Genomic DNA, 21,444 nt, shown 5'->3' with positions numbered 1-21,444 from the left:
CAACAGTTAGTTCAGTGAATGTGGTTTACAAGTCACATAAAGTACATCCATTGGCAACATGAGATTTACACCTGTTATGAATACCTCATGCTGCTAATTACAGAAAAAAAAGTCACAATGTCTTTGTGATAAAGTCTTGGTTAAAGTATGAAAGGAACAGATTATTCCCTACCTTCTCAGCATCTTGCTCAAAAAGCCGGAGTTGAAAGCACTGGTCCAGTTTCAGCTTGCGGACATGCCACATCTGATGCAAGTGTTGCCGAGTAGAATGCAGCTTGTCTAAAAGGCTGGTGATCTTTGGCACAAGACTTTGAAAATCTGCACTTCCGGGAATGCAATTCCTACCAGAAAAACCATCACTGCATCTTATGCATTGTAATAACCTTTGACCCTCACGATCCAGTTCTTCCACAGGAGCTTTAATCACTTTTTTCTTAAGCTGCGTGTGCTCATCGATCAGCCTTCTTGAGCCCTCAACATCAACTGGAAACTCCTTCCTAGCCAACATTTCCTGGAGATCCTCCAACCTCGATAATAAATGGATGGCACTGTTGAAAAATTCTTCCAAGGAGACACGCAACTCTATCCATTCATCGTGGTTGTAATCCAAGGATCCTTCAAACTCATCCGTCAGTTGAGAAGGATCTACAAGTTTTGCCAGGCCTTCAACAGATACCATACTTGTCTAAGGAAGGGAAAATGACAGCATTTGAATCAATGACTGTCTAATCAGAAATAACATAGCAATCCATAAATAGCCTGAAGGGATTATTTTCTTCATCAATACATAATTGAAGGAACATTGTAAAAGATGCCAACGACTATGTTTGATTTTGATGAATTAAGTGGATTGAAAACATTTCTATTAATGGCACTGATTTATTTATTTGTTAAAAGACATGATATTTGGTGGGATAATGTCGATCTTTTTCAGCTGGCCTGACTATCAAAAACATACAATGAGAATTCTTCTGCTACTGATTACTTTAACCTAGCTGGACACTGAAGACTTCTTACTGCAGCTGTTTGATATCTAGACACGATTGTTCATTAAACAGGTATATGGTATTACAGGGATTCTGCTTCTTGTGTTATGCTCAGGAAGGTGGCTATAAAACAGCAAAAGTTTTATTCATATAAACTGAAGCAGGTATTGTGATCTGCCACAACACAGAATATGCTGTTATCTTCCTCCAGATTATTCCAGTTGGCTTTTGCCACAGGCAGCTCCCTTTCATATTAGTAATTTCTAATGTAATTAAGCCAAAATCAATGTAAAAGTAAAGTGTCATTGGAGTATTAACAAGTAGAAATTATTGCAAATAGAAAGTACTGCTCATGAATCATACACAATCAATGAGAGATGGTTTTAATTCATTCAGACTCAGTAATCAGTGATAGAGAAATGCACTGGGTGCCTGGAAAGCAGATTACAGTTTAAGAACGCAACAACTGATGGCTGTTCCCATTTATTTCACACAATTTTTTTTTTTTTCTGAAATATGAGCATAGGGTTCTGTATGTTACTAGAGATTTTCAGTGCTGTCATGTTAATGCACAAATTGGCAGCCCTTAAAGGCTTGTGATGTTCATCAGTGACTGCACATCTATTCCCTAAAGACCAGGCCTCTAAAGAATGTCAGAGTGCGCTCTTCAGAAGTGGAGGCACCCAATAACCACAGCAATCTTGTAAAACTCGTCTACAAAGAAAAATACCTCAAGTCCTGTCCATTATCCTGAATTACGTCCAAAATAGCAGGCTGCCCACTGGTTTAAAGTTAATAACAGGCTTTTCTTCCAATTTGTATCCTTCTAAAATATCAGGCATTCTGAAATGTATCAAAATTAGTGTTGCACTGAAATTATGCACAGCAGAAAGATTATTTTAAAACTTTCTTTCAATACTCCTTGCTTTGGGGAAGGGAGAGGACAGAGGGAAGAGTCAACAAACAATGGGAAGCTAAGTATGTAGCTTCAGAGGGATTTCAAATTGCTAAACCTCCTGACCTGGACACTGGCCCCTTGAAGATAATTCAATTTAGAGTTTAACTGCCTGTCAGGAAAAGACTTCATAGCTAATACCTGGGCAACTCCCCTTGCAGTGTGTCTGCTAATGCAGCTAATGCAAACACTGCTCTTTGTCATGAACAGAATTTGACATGATGATATAGCAAAAGGGCTTTACATTTCATGAATTCTGCAGCAGATTTCTATATTAAAATTTGTTTCTTTAAGGAGTTCTTGAAACTCTCATGAAAACAACCTTAGTTAGGCAGGTAGGTGGTAAGACAAAGTAACTGCCTTTCAGGCATCACCCATCTTTCTTTTAGAAATCACTGTAAAAAGCACTGTCCACTATTTAAACCCTTTTGGCAGGAGAAAGAATCTTGCAGGCACTTCTGCATTAATGCTAAACTAAGCTGCCTGGTCCATTCCTCAAAGTGACAGAAAGCTTTGGAGTCCACATACGTTAACCAAACCCTTTTTTTTCTCTCTTTTCTTTGTGTGATGGTCTGTGGGCATGCTTTACTCTCTGGACTGTGACACAGAATCATTCTGCCAGAGTCTCACAACACAAAACCCAGATCATCAGCCTCCACTAAGGGTCATACACTGCCCTGGCACATGCATAATGCTTCCACTAAGCTCAAAAGCAGAATCTGGCCTTAAAACTGACACTGGTTACTGCTGAGTTTGCAGATGGGGCAATTCAACAGAGACTCCCATGGCCTTCCACCACAGTCTGTTCCTGCCAAGAACCTTGTGTTTGATCACAGTGGTGGGAAATCACCACGATGGTTCAGTGCAGAGAGGATACCTGTGTGCTGCCCCACATAAATCAAATGTGAGTCATACTGACCTGCAATGCTTACTTGATATTCACAGTTCTTACGAGAAAGCATGAGCTGCCGCAGAGCCTGAGCCTACCACTAAACAGCAGCATCCACAAGAATTCTTTAAAACAGAAGTTCCTGGATTGTGGTGTGTATATTGCAGGGGGTCTGCTGTACTGTAGACCACAGCTTAAAAGATCTTTTAAAAATCATAGAACTGAAGAACTCATCAGTGTCCACAGGTGGTCCAATAGACAGTGAAAGCACTGACTCTCCTCCTGCGGTCCAAAATTTGTGAACCATTACAGACACCCATGTGAACAGCCCTGCAGACAGACTAAGGCTCGAAGGCACACACACAAAGTGAAAATACCCTTCATGCATGCCAGCATGTACAGCAAACTAGTCCAGAGCTTTTAAAACAAGACTCATAACTGTAACTATGAAGAATAGCTTGACCACAGTCTAATCTTCATTATCAGCACACCAACTCCACACAATAAAAAAGTCAAGCCTCCAGAAAGTGTTAATTCATTTAAAAAAAAACCAACAACAACCCAACGTTACAAAAATATATATTTGAACTCTTGCTTTTGTTTACTAAAGTATTGGAGGACTGAAATTCTGTGCTGGATATACACACATAAACTGCCTTTTCTTGGGCTACCATGGGACTGCCCCTTAGTGCCCATATATATTTTAACCAGAAGCTCCCTATTCCCATGAACTATTCTATTACTAGCCTCTGCACAGGCTCTCTCCTGCTCCACATTCTTCTGTACCATTACATCTCCTTTCTCCTTCCCACTGCCCTACTCCCTCTCATTCCCCGCAGGCAGCACAGCCAACCTCATTGCACTGTAACGGCAGCCACAGTTCTGCCAGTGTGGGGAATCTCTGGAGGTAAAAAAAACCCCAACAGCCTATACCGACAACAGCCTTGCTTTCAAATTCATGTAGGGCATAGCAAGTGGAAGTTATTTTGATGACTGAGTCTTCATAGGGAGCCAAGGAAGGTAAAGACTCATTTAAACAAAGCAAAATTTATGAGTTTACTGTTCTTTTGAGACAGAGGGGGAAAATGTCCAAATACTTAAATTGTGATAATAATGTAAAAGTTTGTTAATGCTTAACACCAATCTAGTTATGCAGTGCAATTCAAGAGTGCTTTTAAGAAGAGCTTGAAAATAAGGACATATTTATATCACACTGACTTCAACGTATCTTAAATATAGTCCTCCATTGCAGTCAAAATTAAGAACTACAGCCACATTCTTCTCTTCTGAGCTCCAGAGATACAAAATCTGAGTGTCTCTCTGAAATTAACGGATTGGCAAGACAGCCAGCCAACAATAGAATAGTTTCTCATCAAATTAAAAAAAACCCAATATATAACTAGCTCATGGCTGGGCACGATTGATGTATGAGCACTTCATGCACCTGAGCTTTGCTTCTCTTTGAGTAAGAAGTTGAAAATCACAGAAAACTGAAGCGCACTGAGAGAACTCAGCTGGTTTGTCTTCACCAATGACAAAGTAAAATTCCCTTTAATTATGCAGTTACATACTGGTTACTTCTCAAAGAACCTGCCTGAGGCACCTTATCATTAACATGAGTTGTTAATGTTACCCCTGAATTGTAAATTTTAATTAAATCAAAGCAATGATAATATATAAATAAAGTCAGCATAAATAACTTTTATTAAAAAAAAGCCACTACCTGAAGCTGGGTAGGGGTCAACTAACAAACCCGTACATTAACATCTAGACAACTTTGTCCTTAGTACATTGACTGAATTGGTGGGGTTTTGTTTCTAAAAGAAACAAAGGAAAGACTGAATGTAACACCACCAAAAACAAATACCACAAAAAAAGCCCACAAAACACCTACCAAACTGAACTATGCATGTGAGACTCTGAGGTGAAACATGCATCCCATTCCATCTGTGTGCTCAGAAGGCAACCTGATGCCACAGCATCAGCTCGCTCAGTCACACAGTCCTTAGATGTCTTTCTTTTTCTCAGTCACAGGGCTTAGGAATTTTTTTTTCTACCTGAAGAAACTTTCTTATCAGAGAAAATGCTTTACCATACATCTCTCATGTGGCTCTCACCTCGAAGATGAACTTGGAACTGCCAAAGTTCGTTTTCTGCTTCTGCCAGAAATTATCAGGTTTTATAATCAGGGCAACGTGAATCTCAGCAGGAAAGGCTTCCTGAAGGGTCTTTAGGAGCGGTTTGATCAAATCCCATTTGGATCCCCGCATATCGATAATAACAGTGAATCCTCGTTTACAAACATCTTCGCTGTAGGAATAAAAGCATATCAAAATAATTAATATTGTGGAAAGCCACACTGAGACTCAACTTTTGTTGCTAGTGTTCAGTGCTTCAGAACTGATCAAGGAATTATATACTTCAAAATAAAAGGCAAAAGATGGTACAGCATAAAGGCTATATGAAAGGCTATATTAATTTTACCATAATCTCATTTACATTAAATTCCAGTGTATATATTAGTTTAATCTCTAATTTCCCAACTACATGTAATTCAAATTTTCACAGAAAACATACATACTTTCACACAATTGAAAACAGAATCAAATACATGTGTATAGGAGCTATGTGTACATACAAGAGATTCTCCTTTCAACACACTGAATTCAATCCACAGCCAAAGCCAACAAGCAGGGTCCTGTGCCTTGGCATTACTGGCCACTTGTAAAATTGGGTGCCCTCATTTTTAGAGGCCCTTTTAAGGGCTTTTAAAAAAAGCATAATTTCCAGAAAAGTGCCTGGCAAGCATTCCCTGAAGGGAAGGTCCTTGTGACTCAGCATGTGGACTGTAAAAATTGGGGCCCTTTTCCCTCCTGATTTGGAAGATCTTCCAAATGTTGCAGGATCTTTTTCAATCTGCAGTCATGCTTTTCTGCCAGCCTGTGCTCCTCCCTCCTCAAAAGTTCAAGACAGTGTCTGGCCTGGTCATTGGCAATGCATGGGGCCCAAAACCAGCAAGCTCTAGCTGGTAAATACATCTTCCCTTTCTCCTCAGGAGAAACGAGGAGAAAGAATGAAAAGGACATGTTGATTCAAGCCAAATCTGACAAGCTTTCAGGATAGCTTTTCCAGAGGCATAGTTTTGCTCCTCAGAAAAAGAAGTAGCTCAAAACCATCATCCTCCATCTGCAGCATTCAACATTTGAGGAGATTTAGGAAATGTCTGCTCTTCTGGCTGTCCAGCTAATATATCTGCCATACATGGTGTTGAAGTCTTGAGAGCTATGGTGTCTGCTTTAAGCTTCAAGCACTTGCACAAAATGTGACCTTCCCCATCCCCAGTAACATTATTGGTATGGTAAATGAGTAAAATTCATTGGTGATATACTAAAAATGCCAAAATGGTCCACCTACTGATCTAATTTATTTAGGTTTTTTTCAGGTGGAATGAAGGCCACAGCCTTTTCCACAGAAGGAGAAGCTTTTGGAAGAAAGTAAGTGTGGAAGGAAGAAAGGAAGATGAAAACAGTAAGAAAAGCTGAGAAAGAAGAGAAACATGGCAGAACATGAACACATTTGTATAATGAATATAACAGTGAGGCACAGAACAAGAAAACCTCCTTAATACATGAATTTTTAATACATAGCTTCTTTGACCTTTCTGCAAACTGGCCATCAACATAAGTAGGATCAATAATGTGGCCATAAAGACGTATGTAAGATAATTTAAAATAGCAAGTGTTGATATCACTGGAATCAATCTGAAATATGCTGAGGACAGGCATTATTAATTATGGATATAATGCAGAAATTGTAAGACACTGTTTAGCCTCCACACAAATACTCTCAGTGCACAAACACACAGGATGTCTTTTACTATACTCTGCCCCTCTAAATTCCTAAAGGACTCTTTCTGCTAATAATATCCAGCTCCTATATATCTCACTGAAAGCTTACAACTAGGTTTCTGGTCTCAGACAAGGATGGGGGTATCCTTCACAGGAGGCACACTGGATTAACACATGTAACTTAAAAATAAAAGTCCTTGGTGATGCTACGTTTGTCTAGAAAGATTTGTGCACAGATGGACCACTCCATGGCAAAGTGGATTTTGCCATTTTAAGAGTCTGTTAACTTGAATACTTTCAACTCAGGGCCAGGAAGGAGCAGTCAAAGCCAACAAGCTTGGTCCTCTGCCTTAACATTATTGGCACATTTAGAGCATGCCGCATACAACAGTCAGTGCAAAGAAAAACTAGGGAGACCAGGCACTTCCAAACACTGTCAGGAATATAGATCTTTTTGTTCTCCTTTTACCTAGTGCTGAAAGGTCAGCCATCTGATCCTTCAATAACTAGTGCCAAAAAAGGCTGTAAAAGAACCTTTGTTGGTGGTGCTACTGCTTCTTGCCCTTCTCAACAAGAGCTGTGGCAGAGAATCAAATCAGAAAGAGATGAACAGAAGGGGGTTGTGTTTTGCATTTTTTTCTTGCAAAGCTTTATAGGGTCTTCAGTAACTTCTGCCAAGTCACCAATGCCTGTTATACCGAACTGACTTTTCCACAGATTGATTTTTCTTCAAACTCTTGACAAAGAGATCCAGGAGTCATACAGGCACACGGAGAGCCCCAACACAGTAGCAGGTAAGTGCAATCTGTCTTTTCTGACATAAACAAACAAACACCCCCCCACCCCCACTGTAACCACAGCAAGGTACAGCCAACATTAACCTCATTGCAACTCCCCATGGCTGCTGCCAACCTGACAACTTACCAAATCTGATCTAAACCAATAACTTAATTTACTGATGAACAACAGAAAAACCTGTTTCAGTAAGCAGAACAGGAACATCTTGAGCAATGGAAGTCTTCCATTTATGAACCTGAACTGAAATCTTAGACCCAAACAGACCCAAAATCACACCCTGCCCCCAGCTGTAGAGCATAGGCAGTGTGATACCATCTTGACACCCACGTTGACATATCAACATGACTGAAGGTTCTGCCTGCAGTGTGATAGATATTCTAGATATGGAACGAAGAGATGTAACTGTGGGCTGGATTCTGTGTTTATTGAAGGTTTACAGCCTTTCTGGACCCTGGAGGTGCAGAGAAGCAGAGGAGCATGCATGTGTGAAAAAACTCTCCACAACACCCTAAATCTCTACTTTCAGGTTTTTGGAGACTTTACAGCATGTTTTCAACAGAAGAAGAAAGGAGTAACAATTCCGCAGCTTTTTCTGGTGGACATAGGAGAGCAGCCACTGACCCTGCAGGCCAGGCTGGGACATCAGCCCATGGGTAGGAGTCAAATGCTTCCTGATTCTTGTCCTGGAAGAGGCAATAAGCAGTCATTCCCTACTAGCACTATCTACGCTCCTTGTAACTAGACCAAATTTTCAACATGCTTAGTACATTTTTAAGTAGGAAACTGACAGGATGTGGGGATCAAGAAGAAGGAGAGGAAGAACAATCAGATTTCTTCAGTTCAAAGCACATCAACAAGTAACAACTATTTCACTAATAATACAAAACTCAATACAATGCTCTTAATTACAAAGAGGAATTCCCTACTCGATTAGTCACATAGGCATTTAAGTTTCTTTTAGCAAATAAAGTAAATGAAAAAATGGGTATCATTTCAATTATAGAGCAGATAATGTACAAATGGATGAGATTTATAATTTTCAGCAAATTATCTGTTTCAAGAACCTTGCTCAGAGTCTTGCAGAAGTGTCTCTGCTTGCAATTTTTTTCTCGAATGGTTCTAACCTGTATGGTAGATGAATGCTACTAACCTGTAACAAGTCCTGTGGGTCTGTAGTCTCACCTACAGAATTTGATCTGGCACAATGATAATTCCGCATGTTCTCTGACTTTTTTGCAGAAAATTAGCACCTGATTTCTAAACCTGCTTGTCAAAACCTATTATTTAAGTGTTTAAACTGCTGCAAGCCAGAAAGCTGTCTGCTCATTATTTCTACTTTTAGTTGCCGAGCATGCTGTGGAGAGGGGTACCTTTGAGAGCACTTACACTATACGAGCAGGCAGCCAGATACTAAACAGGTACTAATACTTCAGGGAAAGAAGAGGGGGATAAGAAAATTATTTAGATTGTAAGCTCTTCAGGGCAGAAACCATCTGCCATGCTGTGTTTATCTAAGGAGCCTGCCTTGGTGAAGGTCTCCAAGTACGCATACTACAGGCTTCAGCTATCTAGAATGAATTAAAAAAAAAATACTCTTCAGGAAACTATAGATGCAAATCCAATGAATTAAAAATAATGAGTAATAACAGTCTACAAAAACACAACAGAACACATGTGAAAGTAGAAAAGGCTTACATAAATGTGAGGACACTTCGCAGGCAATTTTATTAAAAAGAAACTTAAAAAGCCCCAAATTTAAGTTGCAATATCCAAGTATTTACAGCTCTTGATAGGGTCCTAAAAAAGCTGGCCTTGTGTAGACATAGCGAAGCACCCATAAACTTTGGTGAGTCAGAGCAATCTGTGAAGATCTGTCATCTCTGACAGTTATTTTTCTTCAGTTACCTCAACATGTATTGATGAAATGACCCTAGGTTCCTTTTGAATAATCTACCCATGCTTACTAAATTTATTGTTTAAAAGGAACAACTCAAACCCTTCCCAATTTAGCAATTGATCAGGAAAAGCATCAGTAGTAATCAAGCTTCCTTCACACTGTCTGAGCATGGCATGCCTTATCCCTGGCTCCCAAGATGCTACATCAATTATGCTATATCATTATGCACAAGTAATCATTTTAGGATGTCAATTAATGTTGATTGTGGTGCTTTATTTTTTCTGGTATTGATATTTGACCAGAAACTGGAGAAACCACTCAGATCAAGGTATCTGGGCAATCCATCAGCCTTTTGGCTGCACTCATCTGGACTAGATTTGCAATGATGAGCACAAAACATTTGATAGTTGATATGTCATTTCAGTTGCTACAATGCTTTTAAACAAAGACAAAGACCATCCTCTAAGTTTAATAAAAATACCCTAGAATATTTGTGAAAACAATACTTACAATCTGGATTATTTTTTTTAATAAAGCACAAAATTGAAACTCAGAAGCAGATGTGACAATTTTGTCAAAATAAATGCCTCTATTTTGGTTTCTAGGGTAATTTCATAAGAGTTATTTTCTCAAATTTCCTCTTTAATTCAGGCACATTCTAAATTGTATTTTCTTTGGCAAGGGCTGGCTTGCTGGGTTCCAAATGAATTTAAGGACTTCATGCTTTCTGATTAATTTTTCAAATACCTATCATTGATTATATGTATTTTTTCTCCTTACGGTTTGGCCAAAGCTTCTGGCATTTCGAACCTTCAGCACTTGATTAGCTGAAATAACCTAATATCTCCATTCCCATTTTGCAGTCATGAGTTAATGACAAAGAAGCACATTTAGTATGCCTGTTGGACCACTAAAAGCACAGATCCGACACGTATAGCATCTCATTCAAAATTTGATTTGTTAACAGTGAGAGCAAGATCTCCTTTAAGGAGGGTCAGCGTAACCTTGTCAGGAGACAGTCTTAGCATAACAAGTACCTCTACAGGCATCAATCTTTAAGCACAAAATCTGCAGGAACTTAATTATTTTTGAGATCACTGTTCCTTTGACAAATGTGGCTGCAGTCAGCCAGCTGATTCACAAGCTGAGGGTGGAAAAGGGAGAGGAAGAGGACAGAAATGGGTATGTGAAAGCCTCCAAGCACAGACTGTTATCCAAAAGGCCTCATTTCATACTGAGACCAAACTAACTGTACTGCCTAGTTCCCGTATCAAAATGTGCCAAGGATCCCTTCAGTAACATATGTGTTAATATTTTTGATCAATTGTAAATTTTTAGTCAGGTCTGTAGTTTGTTTATTCAGCTTGAAAGTGAAGCTAGATGAGGAATTTCATCATTAGCATCATTACTGACTTCCATGCTTTGGTTCTGTATTACAATGTTGAGCCTGAAGATCACCTTAGAATAGAAATAGTCAATCATCTATATTAATAACACATTTTCCAACACTCTTAGAGGACCAGGCGAAGTCCCTTCTAGCAGACCTGTTTGTCAAGCACTCCTGAATCAGCATTATTTTAAAAAATATTTTAAAAAATATTTCACTCCATTTAATACTTCTGAGCAAAACGTACCTTGCTCATTATCACAGTTACCAGGTATATTCCTGAACTTTCACACTGTCAGTCTGAGTTACCCACACCCACTGTGCCTGTTTGGCATGATGAGGCAATCTGTCTTCTCAAAGATCCGAGGACACCTGCAACTGCTGATCCTCACATCTCCCTTATGTGACCAGCAAAGGAAGTTAAGGATGCACAGCCTGAGAGCACCCTTTGGAACAACAATTCCAAGAAAGCTCCCACCACAGAACTTTGGCTACCTAAAAGACTCTAGCTAGACAGACTTAATCCTAAATTTTCTAATTTAGTTTCACAATGCTTTTTTGTAATTAGAGGAGCCTCCATTTCCAATTAATCCTTTCTTCCTTACTGTGACCCAATGTTGTTTTTTCTCTTTCAGTGCTGAAAAGGAATCACTCATTCTCACTTTTCTTTTTTAAAAGGAGAAAGAAAGAAAGAGAAGCCAGATTCACACTGGCTGGAGCTGGACATAAAGCAGCCATCCAGAGAAATTTCAGTGACATGTTGTAAAAAGACTTGGAGCCAGTGAAGTCCAGTCAGAGACAAAGCTCCTGTCTCTGGTTTCCAGCCACTGCTGTTAGGGGACATGAGGTGTGATTGCGAATGGCACAAGAATGCAGATGTGTGGGCTGCACAATGTCCACATTCAACCCCTGCCTCTGGCCCCGTGTCAACAGGAGGGAAGAGAAAGACTGAAAAAACCCCAAATATTTTGGCAGAAGCTAGCCGGTGCCAGAACGAGTACTCTTGCTATTCTCAAGCAAGCAGCTTATTTTGGTATTTGATTTTTACTTCTAAGAAAAATAGCTCTGAAGTCAAAGTAATTCTGTTGTAAAACGATGTAAGCTAGGAAGAACTCAGACACCAGCTAGGTGTAAGAAAACCTTTTCCCAATATGTAACCATGATCCTGAGAGTTGTTGTGAGAGGTGCAGGTCCCATATGGCATCTGTACCAGGATTCACAGGGTTGTGGTGTGCTGTCTTCTACCCAGGTAAAAATCCTGATCTACATCATTACACCCAGACCAGAAATGGAACCCAGAGCTCTGCAGGCATTCATCCTCCTATTTAGTTGAGCAAATAAACACTGTTTGAGAAGCTTCCTGTCTTCATTCAAATAGCAAAGATATAAAACACAGCTGTGTCCAAGAATGCATGATTGCAGCTGTTAAAGCCAAATCTGGAGGACAAATATTATAATTTTTCACATTCCTATTAAGTTTCTGCTGGTAAATGATGCCTTCATAGAAATCCATTTACCCTCTTCCCCTTTTGTTGCTGAATGTCTACTATATTTGGATCAATATCTGGCAGGTCTTCCTTGAAACAGCTGCTGAGATAAATATGAAATTAATCAGGGCTTTGTTTTTGTTGAAGCGGGGCTACATTTAAAGATTTGTTACTACAACAAAGAAATATTTGAACAGTAAGTACCATTCAACTATCTCTTGATCATTTAAAGTCTTCTATTTGAGATGATTTAGCAGAAACAAAACAAAAACACTTTACTAAATGAAAATTATATGTTATTGACATTTGCTGGAAAAAATAAATATTAGAGTTGTGTTGAAATATAAACAAACATACCATTCTTGGAAAGGTTTGGATGATCAGGGGCTACTGAGAATATGTTTGGAAATTCAAACCCATTGGACACCAGGTGAGCAATAAATATATATAGTTGTGCTTAGCACAGCCGAACTAGTAAGATTTTAAAAATAAATGTATCTTTTTGCCTGCACTTTAAGCATTTTTTGCAGTTCAGGCAAGGAGACCATGAAGTCCATTTCACATGCAGTTAGTATAAATTTTAGTTTACAGTCAACACTGCAAGATTTTCACATAAGGAAAAGGATACTTCATCGGGCAATGACTGCTTGGGAGTCTTAGATCTGGGATCCTGATTTATCAGTTCAAGGCATCACTGACTTAACATCTGAGGGAATGGCGCATGGTGAACAGCTCCAGGAATTCCAGTCATCATAGCAAAACACAGTCACCCCAGAACGGAAAGTCTCCAGATCGCAAATACATACATTTCGTTGAAAGGCGTTGTGGGAGGCAGTTACCCATAGTGGAAAGACCTTTTATAGCATAAATAAGATGGCAAACATGTACAGCTCATGCAAAGAATGATTAATGTAGGTTTATACAGTAGACAGCAGCACCTGGTGAAATCCAATATATGTCCAGAGGCAGACACCATGCCGAATTCAGTCCTGATGTAAGCAGGTATAACCACTCTGGGACCAGCACACTGGACACAGGGCTCAGTTGGGCTCATAGATGAGGAAAGGAAAAAATGCTCTTTAAAGATGCTAAAACCACTTTTTCTAAGGAGTATCGACATTTCTTGCAGTAAGAACTCATCAGTTCTCATATGCTGCTCCTGGAAGTACAGGAGAGCAATGTACATCCATTTTCAGAAAAGCTGTAATTAAAGTAAGGAACTAAGGAGAGAAGATGAGAAATCACACATTAATTCAAAATAATATCTTTCATGATGAGTGCAAATTCTCATGAAAGTGTGTACTGAATTATAAACCAAAATAAGGCTTTTCTAACAGAAAAATATTCTTTTTAGGCCTTTTCAGATTAAATTTTTCTTTTTCATTTTGTTCTTTTTTTTTGATCACACAACATAAAAAAATATTATCAAAACAACATATTTTTATTGACATAAAATTTTAGAGGTATTTTTGGTGAGAAATTTCTAAAGCTGTTGGATTTTTCCTAATTTAGAAATCTGCACTTCAAAATAGCAGATTCTTCCACAAATAAGTTACTTAGCTTCTGCCCATCTGCAGTGCAGAGTTCAGCATTAGACTTGCTTTGCACTTTTTATCTCCTAAGCAGAAGTGATACAACCATTCTTTGAGGCTTACAAGGTTTTGGCCAGAGTCCACACTCTTATTTAAGGGTACACAGTGGATTCACATCCATCTGTGCCATGGTTTAACCCCAACCTGCAGCTAAATACCACACAGCTGCTTGCTCACCCCCTCCTCACTCTGGTGGGATGGGGAGAAGAATTGGAAAAAAGGTAAACCCCATAGGCTGAGATAAGAACAGTATAATAATTTAAGAACAATAACAACAACAACAATAATAATAATGTAATGAAAAGAGAATCAACAAAAAGAGAGAGGAATAAAACCCAAGAAAAAAAAGTGATGCACAATGCAGTTGCCCACCACCCACCGACTGATGCCCACCCAGTCCCTCAGCAGTCATCAGTGGGCCCTGGCCAACTCCCCCCAGTTTATATCCTGAGCATGACGTTCGATGGTATGGAATATCCCTCTGGCTGGTTCGGGGCAGCTGTCCTGGCTCTGCTCCCTCCCGGCTCCTTGTGCCCCTCCTCGCTGGCAGACAGAGCACAGGAAGCTGAAAAGCCCTTGACTTGGGGTAAGCACGACTTCGCAACGGCTAAACCATCAGTGTGTCACCAGCATTGTTCTCATACTAAATCCAAACCACTGCGCTGTACCAGCTCCTAGGAAAAAAATTAACACTATCCCAGCCACAACCAGGACAACCTGTTAGGAGGAAAGGTTGAGTGCTACATCCCAGAAACACTCTGCAGTCCCTGCAATGAGTCTGTTTTGCTAAGACACCGTGTAAGAATTTCAGTTCTCTTTAGAAGTGTACAATTTAAAAGCTGATGCCTCCATTTTCCCCAGGCTGGACAATAAGGACCAAACATGACCAATAAATCAGTGGTACTTTTTTTTTTCTTTTTTTTTTTTTTTTGACCTCCACCCATATACAAAGTGAGTCTTTGTAGGCACAATGATTTACCCAAAATAGTTCACTTATCAGATAGATACTTCCTGCCATGCCAGGCTGGGTGAAGACTGCCTGTGGTGTTACATCCAGAAGGGCTTGCTCTGAAGCTACAGAATCAACCCATGTTATAAGATACATTTGTAAAATTAAATTTTGTGTATTCCTTTACACAGTAGACTTTACTCATTCTTTCAAATAATTACCATGATGGCACTGAGAGGAGAAAAAGACTTTTTCACTGAGTCCTCAAGAAACAGTGGATACTGACATGTTATTCACAATCCAGCTTCAAAACATCCAGCTCACGTCTGATTTTTTCTGACTTTGTCTCCTAGCAAGGCCAGGCTCTCTCACTCTGCCTAGCAGGAGGAACAAAGCCTGCCCAACGAAGCTACTTGATGTGAGGTATTCCTTATTATTTTTATGGAAACACAAATGTGTGATAGATCAAAATCACTGATGCTGATTGAGCACAAACAAGCAGATAACTCAGTATGTCAAAGGGAATAGAAGACCCAAAAGATATTTTTGACCCTCAGAGTGAGAAAGCTGGATCCAAAAATCTTCTGGAAAGCAAAGATGAATCCAACAGTCAGGTAATGGAACCAAAATCTGGCAATAATCGTGCAGACCACGACTGAGTCTCTGAGCTAACACTATGCCTGACTTCCAAGAGCACCTGAGGTATTTGTCCAGCCTCAGGTGCTCTCACCTTTGTGGGAGACTGAGCCCCTTCAGATGCCTGTGTGCAGTCCCCTCGGTTTTACAGCCCGTCATGCCAAGGCACTCTCCCTCCCTTGGTGGGAACTCACATATTGGTGTCATGTAAACACAGTTTTAAGGTTGCTTCTCTTACAATCCTGTAAGATTTCATTATGACCAGTACTAATCCCGGTTCTTCAGTCAGTACCTCTTCCCATCAGTCACTGCTAATTTGAAAAACCCAGAGCAACTGTTTCATCAAGTAAAGCAGGCTCAGATAAATGCTCTGAAAAGTAATTGCCTGGTTTCAACTGCCTGCTCCTTTTCCCTTATTAGCTATATTGCTTCTCTATCAAATGCACAATAAAACTTCACAGGCAAGTCCATCTACAAGTGCCACACATGAACATGCATCATCTCAGGAAACTGCACACCCCAGGTGGTGCTTTTCCCACTGCCAGACCTGAAAATTAGGTTGAAAAATTAACGTATGCCAGGATAGGAACAATAGGAATCTGCTAGTCAAGAAAACTCTTAGAATTTGTTGTAGATATCAGCCAGCCCACTGTAATAAAAATCACAGAGCAGATTCATGGAGCACTGCACCTAAGGATATTTGGTCTAATACCGAATGGTTCATTTGATCCAGAAGAGACACATTAAAGATATGTCACAGGCCACATCTACTCCACCAGATTAATGGGTTTCCTATTGCAAGTTAAACTAATGCAACATCCTCTGCAGAAACGGGCCTGGTGCAGCAGGTTTCTGCAGCAAGTGTAACCACCACAGTAACCCCCTTGACAACAACCGGTGAGAAACAACAGAAGCGTTTCACAGTCGCGCTGCAAACCTCCAGCCTCACATTGGACACATCACCCAGCATATGAAAAGCCTACTAAGTATAACTGCCTGACACACAGATAACACATATAACTGTATTTTCAATTATAGCTTCACCATTTGTTCATTTTTCACATCTGGCTGGAGCACTGCAGTCCAGGGGATGAGACTGAGAGGGGATCCTAGTTGGGTTGCTTGCCTGCTGTCTTGCATTTCTGAGTAACAGCTCAACTCTACCTCTGGGATTTTTTCATCTTTGAAATAAGTGTACTGTACTTTTCTTTATTGAGGCTAATGCATTCTTTCAATGAATGTATTATATTTACTGCATTTTCAGGTAGGTTACATAACTGCAGGAGAACCACAAATTGCAAATGGTCATGGCCGCTTCATGGTTAATTCACAAAAGCTTAAGAGAGATCACTTAATAATCTAAGCATGTGCTTATTTATCCATGCTAGGTTATATTATCTGTTACACGTGTGCTGATTTTATATAGGGAGCGTTTATTGCTCTATACATATGCTTATCTAATTGTACTGAATACACATGCTTTATTAAACTCATAAATGAGCACATTTATGGGTCTATGTGAAAGTAGAGCCCTTCATATTTTATTTATAAAGTGGGACAATAGAACTGCATTGACATAGAACGTCCATTTAATTCAGAGGATTTAGGGTCATCCCACAGATTTTGCTATTTTTTGCCAGAATCAAAGCTTTTGGGTTTTTTAATTAGATTTCCAGCCCATCTGCTTGCAAAGATAGTCTTGACAATATAAACTAATGCACATTTGTCTTGCTGAGTCTGCAGCCAGTGGAAAGAAACAATGGGACTAGGAGAACAGTGAACTTGTACCCTCCATCTTACCGGGGTGTTAACTAAAAAGCCAATTCAAACTGCCTAACCAGGATTCTTAACTATTTCATTGCTGTTTGCCATCAAACCTGCAGATAAAATGTTTGTCAATGTCCTGAATTATTCACAAAAGCTCTTGCCTGTTTTGATGACTATGCTGTACAATTCAGGCTGTCAATTAGGACCAGGCATGTACCTGGCCAAATATATACACCTTTAATTATAATCAAGAATTTTGCTCCTTTTTCAATGTGTGGGGCAAAAGCACTGATTACAGCATAATCAGACAACTAGTACTAGAAGCCTATAGTGGAAAAGATTGCAAAACCAGTTATTTTGGATTTGATGTAGAACCCACAGGAGCACTAGCCTAATGCATAATATTAAGTGCTTTATGATATAAAACTAAGGGAAACATTAAAATCTCTGTTGCTATGACATGCTTTATAAACTGCATAGAAAACATAGCTCAAATATACTCAGAATTTCTCCTACCACTTGAAAATAATAAGAATACTGCACAGGGTCTCTTATGAGAGTGATGCTATACCAATTTATAATATTTCAATGCTAAAATCACCCTCAAAACTAATGAATCTAAAAAGAACCAATTATTCCAGCATTTTTTTAAGTTACTGATTCCAAATGTGAATAACTCTTTCAACCCTCTTTGACATAACTCTCCTAAAATAATTAGCAATGTGTGGGTTTGTCCATGAAGCAAGCTCACACAGGTTGTTGATATCTGAAACTAAAGAGGTAAGGTTGGGTCTGAGTTTAAGACAGTGGTTGCTGCCTGAATTATCACATTGTGGGGATGCTGCATGGATGCAGTCACATCCTGATACTGGCTTTTTAAAGGACAGCACTGTTCATTGACCATGCTTCTTTAATCCTATGATCTGTCTGATAAAAATATCTTCCATCTGGTTCCTGTTTGTATGGTTGTGCCTCACAATATAGGGAGGCTGATTAAGCAATTAAGATGGTGCATGAAGCACGTTTACACTTGCTGGATATGGATGGACTTACACACATATTTGACTGCTTTTCTGGAGGGAGATTACAGGACTTAAACAAGAATTAGGAAAGGGACACAGGAAGTAGAAACTTGCAGGCCAGACAGGGCTTTTACTGCTTTGGTTGACCTCTTACATCAATTTCCAAGTTTATTTTAGTAAATTAATGTGCTAACCTAAAAAAGTATGCATATCCTCTTTTCATTTCCGACTAAGAGAAAATATAGTGAATGCATGTTCTCACCTTGATGATTTACTTCTTATGCCTATGGCAACTTACACAATGAATAAATACCTTTGTTGTGTCGTAAGATCTAAGAGAATTGTGGAAAAGTCCTAGGCCTGGTTAATGGTTGCCTAGATAGATCCTTCCTAGCCTGTTATTTTGAGATACATTTCTTGCTTGATTGCTTGCAAAGCAGATACATATATTTCTGGAATGTTCAGATGCTGTTGAAGTCAGCTGTAACCTGGAAGAACCAAGAGATGAATCCTGTGATTTTCACAGGAGGCACCTGTCAAAGGTAGGAAGAACTAATGGTTTGATAAATCAATCCAGAGCCACTTGTAAAACTACCCGATACTTTAATTTGCTCCAAGTACCTTAAAATCCACTCAAAAAGAATCTTGTTATATCATCTGGTGATAACAACTTCCTTGCATTTCTCTCTGCCCCACCTAGCTAAACTAGATTATTGTCAGCTGTGTTAGAACTTGACCAATACTTGGATCTATGTGATGCAAAAAGTGCCCTGTACACTACATTTAGCATTGGAAGAACAAACCTACATTGTAAAAATGATGTCGTAACCTGTCGTATCATCTTTCATCCTGAGGGATCTTACAAGAGCTTTGCCATGAGTAATCAGGTGTTAAATAAAACAGTCTACTATTATGCTTTAAAGTATTTCATGCAACAACAAAAGCAGAGGGAACTGCTTTTTTTGTATTGGACTTAGACAAAGAACAAAATAAACCCCAGAAGATCTTTGAAAATCTCCTTTGAAAAGGAACTTAATTCCTGGCCAAGAAAATGAGAAATACAAGAATAAAAGCAAGGACTTAAAAAGCTATGTGCCAAAAAATGTTCACAGGTGTAGGAATTAGACTTTCAACAGAATCCCTAATTACACATCTCACTTTTGGCATCTTTTCAAGGCAGCATGAACACAATTAACGTTCTTTTGTGCATTTGTGTCCTCCCACAAAAAAGGCAAAAATGTGTTTTCATTTGTAAAAATAATTATAAGTCAATCACCTCTAAGCGGGCAAAGTGAGCACAATATTGGCAAGACGGACTTCAGCTTCTGGAAATACTGACTTGTCACCAATTTTAAAAGCCCAGAAACAGAGATCAGGACAACTTTGCACTAGTACTGTATCTGATACATCTATTTGATTTATATCGCTCCACTTTCTGTGCCTTATTCAGCTATGTCTGCTTTAATTTTCCACGTGCCACCAGGAACATGCGAAATATCTATTATTTATTTTAACATTAAGACAAATAGCATCTTATTCACTAAGGCAAATATTTCTAAACCTAGTGTCAAAGTCAGAGCAGGTGGATCCTCAAACGGCCTCTTTCTGAAAGGCACTGAGTTGATTTTACCTAACAAAAATGTATCCCTTTTTCCTATAATTAGTAGGTCCCAACAAGTCATCAGAAAAGTGTTGCCGATGCTAATATAGCACAGATGCAATTTAACAGTCCATAAAACTACAGAGATGAAGTGTCCTATAGAATTCACTCTAAATGAAAATCCCAGGAAACCTTTTTAGCTGATCCTATTTTCCTGTCACCTACCATATACCATCTGACACTGCAAAATCATTGAGGTGGCTGTTCTGGAAATTAAAGAGAAACTGAGATTTCCAGTAAGCCTGGTAAGTGTGGAATGACGTAACAGTTGATTTCTGCCTTGTGAACGGAGAAGAAAGAAACCCTAAAAAATCTGCACATATTGCTTGTGTATTTGATTCCTGGTCTAACAGTTCATTTAAAAAGTAGAGCTTCCAGACATTCTTCCTATGGGTAAGACTGTCCGCTACTCTCCTATGTACCTGCTTTTTAATTAGATTTTGGAATGGAATCGCAGCTCCTACCCACAAATCTCCAGTGAGAAGCAAAATCTAAACTAATCTGTGATCCCAGAAACGTTTGCTTCTCCAGATGCAGTTTCTGAACTAAATTACAAATTTTGTAGAAACAGAAGAACGGAGAAAGAAGGGGACACAACTACAAAATTGGATGTGATTAATCAGTGTTGTAAGAGTTAAGTTCTGTCTTGAGAATGGAGGGAAAAGAGGTCTTAAAGAAAAAGAACATTGTTATTTGATTAATTCTTAGACTAACAGTTTATTAACAAGGCAGCATTTCCAGCCATTCTTCCTATGTGTAAGATCACCCGTTAGTTCATCAGGAACCTGGTTTTTATTTAGATGTGCTTTGGTCTTCTCTAAGTTCTTCTACTCCCTAGACTCACGCCACGGCAAAATGGTCCATTTGTAATTAGACACTTCTATCAAGTGCATTTTCTAAGGTCAGGAGATGAAACAGTACACGCCCAATTTCTTACACAGTGCTCCCAAGACAGTATGGGGAAATACAACTTTAAAGACCCTGCTTCCTAGGCATGAGAGGTCTAATCAGTGCATACTAGTAAAGGGACCTCTATTTCTGCCTCATGCAGCATAACTATAATAAAACTACTTGGGGGGTTTGATCTAAAAGATGTAAAAATGTCAGCTAATTTCGTTTCCCAAACAGTTGTGAGGTGTATCCTGTATGCACCAGTAAATTCAGGCTATGCCATTAAACCAAGGGAAAAGAGAAAATGTTGAGTCCAGAGCTAAAATTCAGGAAGCTCTGACCATGTGTCTTGCCTAATGTTCTATGATGGCACCTACCTTAGTGCAAATGTGACCTAAATGGGTGGCCTAAATTAAATCTGAGGGTCCCATCTGATCACCGTCTACAAAGATTACAGAGCTGCTAATAAATATAGCCCTCAGTTGGTGGTTGAAGCAGAGCTGCTAAGGCTACTGAAAAGGAAATGCAATTTTAGTCTCCAATTAGGACTGCCTCATGACAGAAAAACAACAGAAGGAAAAAAATGCATTTCTGCATCAGCAGAGGACTTTGGCCTCTAGGGCGGTCAACTGCTGAATCACAGAAGATTGAGACAGAAGAGACCTATTAAATCGTCCTAG

The 21,444-nt window shown here is 39.3% G+C and overlaps 1 protein-coding gene across 8 annotated transcripts in view; it reads right to left on the bottom strand.

Moving 5' to 3' along the window:
* Nucleotides 1-21,444, bottom strand: part of KALRN (kalirin RhoGEF kinase) — a 528,424-nt gene that overhangs the window by 316,034 nt on the left and 190,946 nt on the right. For all 8 annotated transcript variants that reach the window (XR_008748289.1, XR_008748288.1, XM_055811375.1 and 5 more), the window contains exons 4-5: nt 4,948-5,140; nt 173-685 (exon numbers count right to left, since the gene is read on the bottom strand). Coding sequence is in view for 6 of the 8 variants with exons in the window: in XM_055811375.1 (XP_055667350.1) it covers nt 173-685; nt 4,948-5,140 (706 nt within the window). In the remaining 2 variants the exon portion in view is untranslated. The remainder of the gene's footprint in view (nt 1-172; nt 686-4,947; nt 5,141-21,444) is intronic.

This window comes from Falco peregrinus, chromosome 8, assembly GCF_023634155.1.
Source record: "Falco peregrinus isolate bFalPer1 chromosome 8, bFalPer1.pri, whole genome shotgun sequence".
Lineage (NCBI taxonomy): Eukaryota > Metazoa > Chordata > Aves > Falconiformes > Falconidae > Falco > Falco peregrinus.
The sequence above is the reverse complement of the archived record's forward strand: the minus strand, read 5'-3'. Positions and strand labels throughout refer to the sequence as shown.